General features: G+C 41.5%; 1 protein-coding gene across 1 annotated transcript in view; it reads left to right on the top strand.

Moving 5' to 3' along the window:
- PKN2 (protein kinase N2) overlaps positions 1 to 10,633 on the top strand; it is a 54,363-nt gene extending 43,730 nt beyond the window's left edge. The window contains exons 10-22 of the mRNA XM_054165327.1: positions 137 to 212; positions 541 to 715; positions 958 to 1,087; positions 1,502 to 1,638; positions 1,750 to 1,825; positions 1,913 to 2,004; positions 2,973 to 3,149; positions 3,739 to 3,801; positions 3,903 to 3,979; positions 5,270 to 5,412; positions 6,716 to 6,823; positions 8,398 to 8,478; positions 8,557 to 10,633. Of these exons, the coding sequence (XP_054021302.1) occupies positions 137 to 212; positions 541 to 715; positions 958 to 1,087; positions 1,502 to 1,638; positions 1,750 to 1,825; positions 1,913 to 2,004; positions 2,973 to 3,149; positions 3,739 to 3,801; positions 3,903 to 3,979; positions 5,270 to 5,412; positions 6,716 to 6,823; positions 8,398 to 8,478; positions 8,557 to 8,760 (1,539 nt within the window). The 3' untranslated portion in view covers positions 8,761 to 10,633. The remainder of the gene's footprint in view (positions 1 to 136; positions 213 to 540; positions 716 to 957; positions 1,088 to 1,501; positions 1,639 to 1,749; positions 1,826 to 1,912; positions 2,005 to 2,972; positions 3,150 to 3,738; positions 3,802 to 3,902; positions 3,980 to 5,269; positions 5,413 to 6,715; positions 6,824 to 8,397; positions 8,479 to 8,556) is intronic.
- The last annotated feature ends 3,607 nt before the right edge of the window (positions 10,634 to 14,240 follow it).

Raw genomic sequence — 14,240 nt, 5'->3', positions numbered from 1 at the left:
AGGGTGTTTCTTTGAAGCACTTGAGCCGACATGCGAGTGTTGTATTGCAGAATAACGTTAAGAAGTTTTCCGTGAGCTTGTAAGAATGTCTTTTGTTCTGAAACTTGAATTGTAACACATATTATTTGAACTGCAGGTTACATTTTTTAATCCAGTTATTGAAAGAAGACCAAAACTCCAGAGGCAGAAGAAAATTTTTTCAAAACAGCAAGGTGACTGTTTAATATAAACATACAAAGCTTATAAATGGCACAAATCTGTTGACATTTTCTATGCAGACCTAGTTATTTGCCTATGAATAAAGCTGTTGATAATGAAGGATTTGGCATTGCAGTTAGAACTGCTTTGCTTTAGAATTCCTTAATATGCATTAGCATTTAAGAGTGAATAATCAAGAATTGCTTAGGAATATGACCAGTAGAGTTTGTTCTTCATAAACTATAAATTGATTAATATGATTATTGTTTAATTATAGCTTTTGGTAATAAGTAAGGAAATTACTTGCACTCTATTTTATTTTTTTCCCCACAATATCCACAGGCAAAACATTTCTCAGAGCTCCTCAAATGAATATTAATATTGCCACTTGGGGAAGGCTGGTAAGAAGAGCTATTCCTACAGTAAATCATTCTGGCACCTTCAGCCCTCAAGCATCAGTGACTGCTACTGGGCCAGTGGTTGATGCACACATTCCTGAGCTCACGCTGCCAGCCAGGTAGGTGATATCTACAGGTTTTCAGCACTTTTAAGAGCAACTGTAACGGTGAGCTGCTTATGCCTCAGTGCACATAATGTTTATTCTGCAGCAGTACAGACCTTTCAGTGTTTTAATTTTGAACAGATCTGCACACACAAGACTTGCTTTAGGAGAAATCTACATAATGTGCAGTTTTAAATTGGTTTTCATACTATTAAAATAGTCTCTGCTACGCACTGAGGAGTTATTTTTATTGTCAGCGACTCTCCTGTAGCCAAATTGGACTTTGAACATGAACCTGAGCCTCCACCAGCTCCACCCCGTGCATCTTCCCTTGGGGAGATATCTGAATCTTCCTCAGAGATAAAGGCTCCTGACATACCATCTCAGGCAAGTAACTTTCAGGCTATACAGTTTAACAAGCTTGTAATGTTTGTATCTTTATGATGGATTTCTCGCCTTATTTTTCAGCATATGCTCTCTTAACTTACACATACACAATTGTCTCAGTGGTGGGAAACTGTTTCCATGGTTGGTATGTTTAATTCTCCGTGTCATTGGTTTCACCACAGAAAGAAACAAAACCACAAAATCATTAGACCATTCAGGAAAAAATGGCTTTATTAACAAAGAGCAGAATGATTGAAGCAACAGGTTAAAAGCTTTGCTTATCTGTTATCATCTCAAATTATCCATTTTACCTTCGATAATTCTTGTGTTAAGAACTTCACGTGCTTGTAGTCAACTTTCTGCATTCATTTGCCTTTGCAATCAGTTTTAATGTCTCAGACTTTTTCTTCACAGGATGAAGTAACAACTTTTGATTTTGAAAATGGCAGAAATAGCATTGTCCCAAAACTCCAGCCTGAAATAATTTGTGAGCACGATAGTCCCCATTCAGACGTAAAATACAGCAACACCCGAGAGTCTGAAGATAGAAGGTAAAAATGCAGTGGTTTTGCTGTTGATCTGAGTAATATTTCTTAAACTACCAAGATTTTTTTTACTGTGGGTTTTGATTTTGCTTTGTTGTTTGTTTGTTTTTCACATAGATCACAACAAAGATTTCAGTTCAGTTTGAAGGATTTCCGATGTTGTGCTGTACTGGGCAGAGGACATTTTGGAAAGGTAAATGTCTGAAGAGCGTGTCAAATGTCAAGGCTGCGTCAAGAAGTAGATGTAGCTCTTAGATGAATCGCTTATCTTCTGTTTCAGGTGCTGTTGGCAGAGTACAAAAACACAAACGAGATGTTTGCTATTAAAGCCTTAAAGAAAGGAGATATTGTCGCTCGTGATGAAGTAGACAGGTCAGTCTATAAAATATAATGCACAGATTCCATAGATCTGTTGTGCTTGCTTTCTGCACAACTGTAAGCTTTACCAAGCAGTAGTAAAATTCACTGAAAGAGCAAAACAAGTTGTCATCTGCCTCCTTAGCTGGCTGCTGCAGACAGTGTCTTTCTTCTGGGGCAAGAAGGGAGCAGTGTAGCCCAAGAACAATAATTTGGCTTAGTGCCCTTCTTAGTGTGCCTGTACTAGAGTTCTGACTTAAAGCTGGTCCTGCTTTTCCTTTAAGTTCTCATGCAATTATTTGTTCTAATTACTCTGTAGACTTACATTGCATTTCAGGAGGGCAGTGACTGTTTTCTTTGCTCTCAGAAACATCTACGATGGTATTTCTCAACCTGTAACTTACTGTTGTACTTTGTCCATCATATTTTCCTTTAAGTCCTGTGTATACTCCACTGTTGTTGGGGTTTAATCTTTTTTTGGCCCCAAACTCAGATTTTACTTTGCTTGGAAGTGAAGTGGCAGTTACAAAACTGTGTGGTTTTCCTGTAAAAAGGTCCTTTACTGGCTGTTTAATGGTGACTGTATTCACTTAAGATACAAATTCACCAGTTGGCCTCAAGAGAGGTAACCTGCCATTACTACAGATAGTTGTCTGTAATATTGTTACTGCTTTTCCACCTTTTATTTTAATTGTATATGATGCATAAGAGGATTGAAGCTGATATTGCAAGGTATCGATGCAGCATCCTTAATGCAGGTCTGAATATTTGGGAGGAAAATTGACAGGGTAGAATTCTCATGGACTGCTAGGTTTCCTTCTTTGGTTTGTGAATGCTGCTTCTCTCTTGAAACAAAATGTTCTTAACTTATCCTGAGGAACAGAGGGGGAAACATAATGTATAAATTACCCATAGCTTCTGAGAGTTGAAAAATGATGGTTCAGGATTCATCTTTAAATTTTTAATGACTTTCTTGTTTGCAGCTTGATGTGTGAAAAGCGAATATTTGAAACTGTGAATAGTGTAAGACATCCCTTCCTGGTGAACCTCTTTGCTTGTTTCCAAACCAAAGATCACGTTTGCTTTGTAATGGAATACGCTGCTGGCGGGGATCTGATGATGCACATTCATACCGATGTCTTCTCTGAACCAAGAGCAGTGTGAGTATCCATCCCTTTTGGTGGCATTCAGTGAAGGGCATTTTTTTGGTGGCTGAGAACGAAGACATTTATCACCACATGCCTCTGCATTCTGTCATTTTAATAAATACTGTTCAAGTTTTTAAAAGTCAGAGACTCCAACAGATTCTTTTTGTGTCAGAAAGAGACAGAGACACATGCAGGTTTAATGTGCCCAAACCTAGGCTGAATTCAAAATGACATACAATGATGTAATGTGTAGAATGCTCTTAATTTTATTTAAGATTAAATTAAAAAGCTTAATGAAAAGTTAAAATGGCAGACAAGGATTAAAAAAATAACCCTAGAACTCTTTCAATGTCATGGCAGTGGACACTACAGAAAACTTACCCTCCAGGGCAGGTGAACATACTACAGCTTGAAAGCTGCAAGTTTAAGTGTTCTTGCCATCTGTCTTCAAAATTCTGACCTTGTATAAAACTAATCTATACCTGAGGAAAGAAAAGATCTGTACTCTTCAGGAGGTGATTGATAAAAAGATCAGCAATCATGGACTTCACATTCTGCAAAGACAGACTAACAGCCATTGAAATCTTCGCTTTTTCAACAGATTCTACGCTGCATGTGTGGTTCTGGGACTTCAGTATTTACATGAACACAAAATAGTGTATAGGTAAGTAGTCCCTGAATCATTTCCAACAGATGAATTTCAGCTCTTCTGAACAGTACTAGGAAACATCAGTGATGCACTGTTTTTCTCAATTGTTCATTTAGGGATCTGAAGTTGGATAACTTATTGCTGGACACAGAAGGCTTCGTGAAAATTGCCGACTTTGGTCTTTGCAAAGAAGGTAATGGCCCTTGAGTTGTCTTTCTAGGGCAATTCCATAGTCTTACTCTTGACTGTTCCTTGAGACTTCTAAACTGCCAAACAAGTACAGTGTGTACTTACCCTGCATCATTTGAGTGAAAAAATCCATCTCTGATTGTACAAGTACAGAGATAGAAGGAAGTAAGAGAAGCATCTGAGCATAGCCTTTTGGGGTTTTTAGGTTGTGAGCATCACCTGATTCTTAGTTCATCATACCTGTGCTTATTAAGCTGCATTTTCCAACAAGCAGAACAAGCATTAGGTGTTCCTCATTCGGAACAACTAAATCAAGTACCATTATCCATGAGTCACTCTTGCTTTTTTACAAAGGCATTATCTGGTTTTTTAACACTGAAATAATCACACTTCTATACAGAAATGACATGCAAAGTATGCTAATAGCTAAAATGGAGACATGTCAAAAGGAAAGCTTAGATGTTAGAAATTTACTTTCAAGCATCTCATTACTGGCAACAACCTTTCAAGTAGGACATAAAATAGCAGTAGCAACTGAAATACCCCCCCAGTTGGGGCATAAGATTAGGAAGGGTCCATTTCCTTCTCCAATTTCTATAGTCTGTCCACTATACCTTTTTCTGGTTGATAGCCTTAGAGGGAATTCAGTTGGTGTTCAAACATTACTGTCGTCTTTAATATCCTAGGGCAAGTTTTGTGACTTTAGCTACAAACAAGTTCCACAAATGACAACAGGAAACGAGGACAAGGAAAGCTCTTTGGTTTACTTACTACAATAAATTAATTTCTTGAGCTTTCTGCAACACCTCCACTTCTGTCACATCAGTCCTTGTGGTGCTTATGTCCCAAACTCTGCCCATTTTGCACAGGGCTTATTTTGATCAAAGCTGTTTCACTACATTCCACATTTCACTTAACTGTTTTGCCACTGCAGAAGTATCCATGGTAGGCATGTTTGACTTGTGCACCACTAGCAAGCAGAAATAAGAGCATAAGATTGTGGCTTTCCAAGCAAAGGTAACTTGAGTGACAGGTGTTACTGGAAGCTTAATGTGGACCATTGCACGTAGCTAAGGACAGAAAAAGTGACACTGGGGCACACATGGAAAACAGACATCGGAAAGAAGAGTAGGGGAATGTTTTACCGCATTGGCCTGAGTTTCAGGACAGGCCTTGGAACTAGAATACCAGCTGAAGTTGCCCTAGAGGGAGGTTTTGTCTGTTGTGAGACCGGGTTGTAGAGTGGCAAAAAAATACTGCTTGCTTTTCACTAACTGTAATTGTAACTTCTCAGGAATGGGATTTGGAGACAGAACAAGCACGTTCTGTGGCACACCAGAATTTCTGGCTCCAGAGGTGCTGACAGAAACTTCCTATACAAGAGCTGTAGACTGGTGGGGTCTTGGTGTACTTATCTATGAGATGCTTGTGGGTGAGGTAAGTTCCAGTAAAATACAAGTCATGATATCAATATATGTTCAAAAGGTTACAAAGTTCACAATAGCAGCCTGTCAATATTTAGAATGCCCTACCTGTCACAGTTGCATCAATATTTGAGGATACAGTAGGTATAGGCCTGCCTGGATTGAGTGAACATCTTCATGGCTTTCATCAAGAAAGAATGTTTAGAATGGAGCAGTTACTTACCTGACACTAGCTCCTGTGATGCTGTAGAGGTCGGTAAGTCGTGCTGTGAGCTTGAATCACCATCAGCAGTTGTGGAACTGAATGAGTTGTAGCTGCTCCAAGACTTAACCTCTAGATTTTTGTTTGGTTTGTGGGTTGGTTTTTTTACTTACATCATTCTGCCTCAAATTACAGTAATGGCACATAAGTATCAGTGCCAGTAAGCAAGAACACAGCACATCTGGTTTTGGGGAGCTCAGTTTCCAGCACACATCTGTTATGGTCAAGTTTGGATGCATACAGCTATAGCAGTCTTCTGCTTTCAAATGCTTTTGGGGAGAAGATAAACTCCTTTAATACATAAAACTAGATAGCAGAGGAAGATTATGCCAAACACAATGATGTTTACCATGTGAGCTACAGCTGCATTAAACAGAACACCTCAGTTCATGGAAATGAGCTGGTATAAGTAAATTCCTATGGAGCAATTATTTGTGTCCATTGCTTTCTCCCTGGTCCATTCTGTTCCAGCATCTCCCAAGTAGCAGAGGGATGGCTTGCATGCCAAAAACTAAATGAAAACCAGAGATTGGCTCACTTTGTGGTTCTGGGACTTCAGTATTTACATGAACACAAAATAGTATATAGTAGATCATTCACCTTTCTTCCACTTCCTCTCAGGTAAAGAAGGATAAAAAGCTTGTAGGGTGTTCCTGGTATCCATCAGGCCACCTTCAAACAGTCTGAAAACCCCTGAGCTATAACATGCTCAAGACACTACAAAAACTAATTACTAATTAGTCTAGACCATGTTACTTGTGAGTGGCAGCTCTCCTAAAGATGACTTGACAGATACTTTCCACATTCCCTGTATATCTTATGTCAGAGTTTAAAGGAGATCCCAGTTTGAGGTGTTTGTCTCTACTTGTAAAAGCACATTTTTAAAGCATAGTCCCTCAGTAAGAATGAAGGGAAAATACCAACTTGCCTTACTTTTCACTCTTCCTGATGGAAGAGTTTGTGTGCAAAGGAAGACTTCTCAGGGTGCCGAGTTCCAGACTGCCTGTGTGATTCCAAAGCCTGTTTAACCATATTTTTTCATTACTTTCACTAGTCTCCCTTCCCTGGAGATGATGAAGAAGAGGTGTTTGACAGTATTGTAAATGATGAAGTAAGATATCCACGATTTCTGTCTACAGAAGCCATCTCCATAATGAGACGGGTGAGAACATAATATTACAGTATTCCCTCTTATCCTGCTTCCTTTCCAGCTTTAATGAAATTCATTACTTTTGTGAGGAACAAAATACTTTCAGAACTCACGCTTGGGGTTGGGGTTTTTTTTCTACAATTAAATTTCAGACTTGCTTCATTTCTGCTGCACCATGCTGCCAATCACCTTAAATGAAAACAGTCATCAGTGCCATTCCATTTCATTTAGGAGCAAGTTTTCCTTTTAAAACATAAAGCACTAGAGGCTCTATTTTCTCCCTGAACTATGTTTCCTAGTTGTATCTAACCAGAGGAGCTCTGCCCTCTTTGCCAAGCAGAACATTGCTGCATTGATCTATCTGGTAGATTTACATTGTCACATGAATATTTCAATTCAAAGACTTCTACATCATTCTGGTTTCATTCCAGTTGGGGCAGGGAACACCATATACAAGGCTCCTGCAGTCCCATTCTTGGCAAAAAACAGCTGACTTTGTTCTTGATTGTCATTAGTGCTATCCTTGGTGTAAGGCCTCTGCTTATCTAAACAAGATGCTTGAACCTGTCTGAGTTAGCAGCTTATCAGTCAATAGAATGGCATCAACTGGAGGTGATTCAAAGCCTTTGGAATCAGCATCTCCACGTAGATGGTCTGACACTGAATATTAGTCTAGCAGCCAATTCAGCACCATGCTGCAGCATGAGTTAAAGCATGTGGCAGTAACTACTATGGCATCAGTATTTAAGTGATGTCAGAAACACTGTGTGGTTTAAAAGGATTGCTTATTCCCAGAGAGTGTTTGTCTCAAGAGAGAAGAAAATACAGTTGTAAGGCAGTACCTGGGGAAGGTGTTTTTACTGTGGAAAATTACCATGCCAACATCCACAGGGAACTGCTACATTGCACCCAGAGTATGTGCACCCTTAACTTTGTGCCTGCAGTTTACTAGTTGTAGGTGTGTTTGCACTGCTCCCATCTGAGCAAATTCTTACACCACATAGGAGACATTATGTTTTGATGGCTGCAGCATGAATCTATTGGCCCACCCTGATGCTGTGCACTCTGCCTGGACCAGGGTTCTGCTCACAGCACCGTGATTCACAAGTGCAAGCATCTAATGCTTTTGGTGTTAACTGGAAAACCCTTTTATTTGACTGTGGAAAGCAGCAGTCAGCCCTCTCGTGGTAACTCCTGTGAAGTAGTTGGGCACAGGCAACAGCAGAGTGGTCTCTCTTCTGAGCCAAGCAAGCAACACTAGCTTATGTAAATCCTGTATCCTCTCCAGCTGAACACCTGCCCCACAAATCACCTTAGGTACCAGGACTTGGTATCACAGGTCTGCAGTGAGACCAGTTAGTCTCTTCTTATGTTCATAGCTGGGCTGCTGCTGGAATTGTACTAACAGATTCAGACATCCAAAAGGGCACTGCTGTCTCTAGCTATGTGCATCCAGAGGACCAAGAATTTTCTATAGGTCAGGCAGTTTCAGTGTCCATCTGATCTTCAACTTGGTTCTTATGCAGTAGCACTCATCCTCCCCCTACCCCTGAATTTTTGCGCTGAGATCTTGCCTGTTTTGTCAGCTGCTACGAAGAAATCCAGACCGACGTCTTGGAGCTGGAGAAAAAGATGCTGAAGATGTGAAGAAGCATCACTTCTTCAGGGTGAGTACAAACCAGTACTACTAAGGACACTCAGGAGCCATAGACAGGAAACTAACTGTCAGCTGGTTTCTTTTACAGCTAATAGATTGGAATGCTTTACTGGCCAAGAAAGTGAAGCCTCCTTTTGTACCCACCATTAGAGGACGAGAAGATGTTAGCAATTTTGATGACGAATTTACGTCTGAAGCACCTATCCTCACTCCACCTCGGGAACCAAGGATACTTTCAGAAGAAGAGCAGGAAATGTTCAGAGATTTTGATTACATTGCTGATTGGTGTTAACTTCTAGACACTGTGAAACCCCAGCTGACGGGCTCCCAAGAATGCCTCTCTCAGAAGGATACCGACCCTTCAATTGCTCTCTGTGCCACCTGTAGCTTCTGGATTTTTAAATCACACGAACATCCTTCAAGTACTGTTTTAACACTCTTGTGAAGAGTGGCCTCTTTGTATATTGTTTTTTTAACTGAGCACTGGAACACAGGTCTATGGAGCTCTTACGCTGAGCTGGTGAACCCAGGCTGTATTAAGCTTCCCACACAGGCACACGTGGATCTGTACTGATTCTCTCACTCCTCTACAGCAGATAAACATCACTTTGTCACAGATCTGCCTTAAGTGGGAAAAGCAGACTTTGAGCTAGGTAACTGCTTGTCTCTACTCAGCCACACTGCAATAGAAGGTTGGGTTACTCATGACACAGAACATGGCTCTAGCTGGAGAAGGCAAATGATTTCAGTTAAAGATTACCTTGTGCAGTCTACAAAACTACACATTTCTATGTACACTTTTATCTTCTTAAAATAATGGTATTGAGAACAGATATGCCTTGTTTTGTAAATTTTCTATGGTATTTATTAGGAGAAACGTTCAACACCTTGCCTTTGAGATAACAACAGCGTAAGTGCTTCCATGCCGAAGAAAAATCCAGAACGTTTACCAAAGCCACTTGCCAAACAGTTTTGCCTTCAAGCTTTCTAAGCATGGCTTAAAACCCTGGTCAGTATGGAGAATGTAACAAGGATGTTGCTCAGTCTAACTACCCAGAGCAAAGCATTTCCCAGGCCCATCCACTTCTGTACTCAGACTCATGCCTTTCCCACTCACCAAGTGGACAGATAAGTTAACCAGTCTATGTAACCACCTAGATCATCCTGTACCTGCTGTACAGTACCATATCACTTTTAGAAGACATAGGGATTTTCACTGTATACATGCTGTGAACATGTCTAGCTGGAAGCTGTAATGTATTCGTATGTCCAGGCAAGTAATTTAATGATACCATTTCATTCACTTCGCTCCGTGGCCACGTGAACAACGTAGAGCTCTGAGTGGGAAAAAAATATTTGTATGCAGAAAGGCCACTGAATTCAGACCTTAGATTGGCAGTTACTGAGGGTAAAAGCAATATGTTGTAACAGAATGTATAAATATTTTTGATAAAAACAGTGTATATTTTATAAACCCCTTAACACTAAAAGCTGTACCTCAAAAGCTGAGAAATAACACAGACCAGACACTGTGCACGCTTGTGAACCGAGCCCTGGTTTTGGCATCTGGTGTTCTTTGGGCAAACACTGATTCTTGGAGAATAAATTTCCCACGTGGTCCTTAGCTCTAGCACTGTTCAGAGCTGATCTCATCTCACAGGTTCATCCTAGGCAGGTGTTTGTTGTTCATGGGCTAAGACAGTGAGAATCAGCACTCCAGTGAAATCTAAACTTTTATTCACTCGAAGTAGAAATGTGAACCTCTCACGCAGAACCGAGGTGGTTGTTCGAAATCATGTTGCTGGATGCGGGGTCAGGCAGGGGAGAGGCTTAGGGGTTCAAAACCAGAAGGGTTAATAGGTCTAAATCAGGCACGTACCCCTCCTCCCCGCGGCACTGGAACCAGGAAGCCCTACACATCATGTTTGGCAGGGTGAGTCAACTCTTCAGCATCGCCCATGTTCAGATTGTAATCAGTAAGAAACATCATATTCCTGTCTCTAGCTGAAACCAGTACTTTTGAGGTACAGTCAGCTCACCCTTTTTGGTTCCCAAATATATATATATATATGAGCATCTAACAGGGTGCTTAACACTTAACGAAAGTATCCTCAAAAATACCTTTTTTTGTAACTACATCTTGTACAGAAATCCTCTTTTTTTTTTTTTTTAAATCTAAGTAAATCACTAAAAATTTAAAAAAACCAAGAAAAAAAATTAGAGGGCAGGGTATGTTCACCCAGTTAAGCTGAAAGAAAGCACTAATTTTATCTCTGTAGTTTTAAAACTATTTTTAGGCAGATTTAAGATTTTAAACCCTAGATTGTAAATATATTTTGCTATACTTTATCTGTATGTGGCTGCTCAAGCACTTTGTAAGGAAATTAGGATATTTTAGAATGGTACACTATGCATTAAAATGAAATGTGCCTTTAACAAATGTCATTCTAAGTGTTTTGCAGTCATTAATATCACAAATTAAAGTTTTAAATAGAGTAATTTGTAAATTGTGTCCCAAACATGATTTTGCTGCTGCTTGAAGTGTTGTGTTTTCCGCAGGTAACTTCAGAAAAGAACTTGAACTTGCTCTCAGGAGGGGGCTTGGAGAAATCCAGTCTTTTTGTGGTAGCTCAGTCTACTGCCATTTTAAACAATAATAGCTCTGAGCATACCTCCTTTCTGAAGTTTAAGGAGAGTAGCCTCCTCTTGCTTGGGTGAGCAGTCACTCTGAAGGGAGCAAGAGAAGACTGTATCTGGCCAGCTTGAATTAGCATCCTCCCTGTGCAGGCTTCCTTTGAGGGCAGGGGGAGACGCTGCTCACTGCAGTGTTTCTTCATTACAGTCTTCTCCCACCATTACATAGGAAAGCTCTGTAAACAAACAAACCCTTACACCCAACCCACAGCAGCCTTGTTATTTAAGCAGAGAGTGAAGCTTTCCTTTCTGACTGCACTGAGAAAAGAAATCTTTACTCGTAAGAGCAAACTAAAATTTTACATGAGACCACAGTTGCCTAGAGACACTTTGCTTTGATATTTAAGTGAGCAATCATCCCAGAAAGGGCTGGCTTCAACTAATGGTAGTTTCAACTACCTTGTCTAAATTGCAGTTGAATTAACAAGATACTATGCCCTTGTTGTGGTGGGGAATGCAATCCTTCAGTACGGTCTTCTCCCAGGTTTGCTACTGAATGACCTCCCACCAGCAACAACATACCAGCATTAGCAGAGAACCCAGAAACCTATCAACACCTGAGCTGCAGCCAGTTCTCCTTGCTTGCATTTTAGAGTACTTCTCATAGAGCCTTTACTACCCCTTCACTCTGTAACAGAAGGTAAAAACTGGCTACTGGCTCCCCACACCTATCTCTCCTCCCTGAGAACAGCTGCTGGGCCATGCACACAGACATCCACCACCACTGCCATGAAAAAGAAGAGCTCATTTATGAATGAGAAACCTCTGTAAAAGAAGCCAAATTCCTTAGCCTTACCAAAAGAGCTTGCTATAACTGCTTGAAAATTAATCCAGAGTCGCACTGTTTTTTTCCTGGAATGCTTCACATTAACTGTTAGCCTATGGGGAGCAGCAGTACCTGCGTTTCAGTGTATACAGTCCCTTCAAACATATTCAAAGTTCTCCCTCTTTAGGTTGTGTGGTTGCTACCATCTCCACACCAAGGGCAGTACTGGAACTGCATGCAGAACTGCAGGCAGAGGCAGGGTCAAGCCAAGATCCCTGTCTCCACCTGCAGCCCTCCAGAGCTTTGCACAGATACTTTAAGTTTCACACCAGGCAAACTTTGCTGTACGTAACAATTTCAGCTGCGAGCTCACCCCTTGCAAGTGCTCATGCTAAATGCCTGAAAATGCATTTCAAAACCAGAGCATTACTGCAAAGGTAGGTTTCAGCCATTTTTAACCTGCAGGCAGTAGATCTACTCTGGAAAGCATGCTCATGGCAAAAGAACCACCACTTTTTGCATTTCCAAAATCTAACAGCCCATTAAAGATCAGGCCCTGCCTCTTCAAAGCATCACACCTGCTCCCACCAAGAAGGAAGGCAAAGTAGTTCAGAGCAAGATTGGGAAGCCCATGTAACAGAACTGTTGCACCATGCTGTAAGGAAATATACTGGACATTAGAAATGCAATCCCACCTTAACATCTGCACCAGAATTTTTCATGACTGCAACTAACAGCTTCAGTGAGGTAACAGAACTGTGCAGCCTTTGTTATTTGTTTACAGGAAAGGAGGAAAAAAAGCTGAGCTGCCACACTTCAATAGTCTCAACTGGCAAAAGAGGATTAAAACTAACCCAGCAAAATAGTGAGGGCTATTGACAATTAGCACTCTTAGCACTGCACACAGCCTTCCCTCTGCATGGCTCAGGACCAGATATGGAGCAGGCTGACCTCTCAGCTGTTCATTTTGGCAATTAAAATTAATTTGCACCTGTGATACAAAATTAGCTCAGGAACCAGAGGACTCCCAGTGAAGTGCATTTGTTGCTTTGCACACAAAGGGACACTGTGAGGAAGCAACTTGTTTTCTAAGCTGTAAGTTTGGGCAAAGCTGAATAACTTCTGGCCTTCACTTCTCAGCATCTGGTGCATCATTTCAAGCAAGCAAGTGCTCACTTTGAATACAACAGTGCCAAAAGCTTAACCCCTGGCCAGTCAGGATGCAGGATAGAGTGACTGGGAGGTTCCCTGCTGGTTTCTACCACTTCAGGGGCCCCCAGCCAGTTGATCCTCTGTTTATCACAGACAAGCCTTATTTCTTCCTCCTCCCCATTCCCATCTAGTTTAAAGCCCTATCAATGAGTCCCACTAGTTCCTGGCCAAGGACCCTGCTTCCGGTTTGGGGAAGGTGGCTCCCACTGGGTGCTAGCGTGCCTGGTGCCACATCGGCTAACCCATTCTGAAAGAACCCAACATTCTGACACGCTAGTCACAGCGCCATGTATTAATGGAATGGATTTGCCTGTCCCTTCCAGTGTTTCTGCCCACTACTGGGAGGAAAAGGTAACCTGTGCCCCAGATTTCTTCACTAACCCTCCTAGGGCCCTAAAGTCTCTTAACTGCCCTTGCACTATGTGTTACAGCTTCTTCACCACCCGCCTGGAAGAGCTGTAGGGGCTCATAAGCCAAGGATCTCACTAGGCTTGGGAGTTTCCCAGTGATATCCCTAATCCAGGTTCCTGTGAGGCAACAGACTTCCCTGAGAAGGGTCTGCCCTTCAGACTGGATCCTCTGTTCCTTTCAGAAAAGAGTCACCTACATCTATAACTCTCCTTTGTGGAAGCAGTGGTAATACTATGGGAGGTAGGACTTTCGGATATTTGTGAACCCTCTGGTGTGGTTGAATCAACACCCACATAGCCCACTGACTGATCCTCTACCTCTCCAGCCTTGTATTGTGTAGTGGCACCTGGAGAGGCATGTGGGTGAGGAGAGAGTTCACATGCCTTCCCTAATGGGGACTTGCTTCCATGCACTACTTATTTTGGGGACACTGCCTAGATTCTGGTGGAGAGAGGATGCCAGATCTCTTTGATTCTGAGGTTTTTGTGGTGACTGTGACTGTTTCTTTCTCAAGGAGGTCACAGTGTGGTTCCACATGTCTGTGTCTTTCTCCAACACCTTAATGTTCCTTAGCCTATCCACTTCCTCTCTTAGCTCCACCACCATGCTGAGCAAATAGTCCAACCTTTTTCACTTAATTCCAACTGCCTCCAGAGCCCTACCTAAGCTGTGTGTTCCTGGGGAAGCTC

This window comes from Dryobates pubescens, chromosome 11 (genome assembly GCF_014839835.1).
Source record: "Dryobates pubescens isolate bDryPub1 chromosome 11, bDryPub1.pri, whole genome shotgun sequence".
Taxonomy (NCBI): domain Eukaryota; kingdom Metazoa; phylum Chordata; class Aves; order Piciformes; family Picidae; genus Dryobates; species Dryobates pubescens.
Note: the sequence above shows the minus strand (reverse complement) of the source record. Positions and strands in the feature narration are given on the sequence as shown.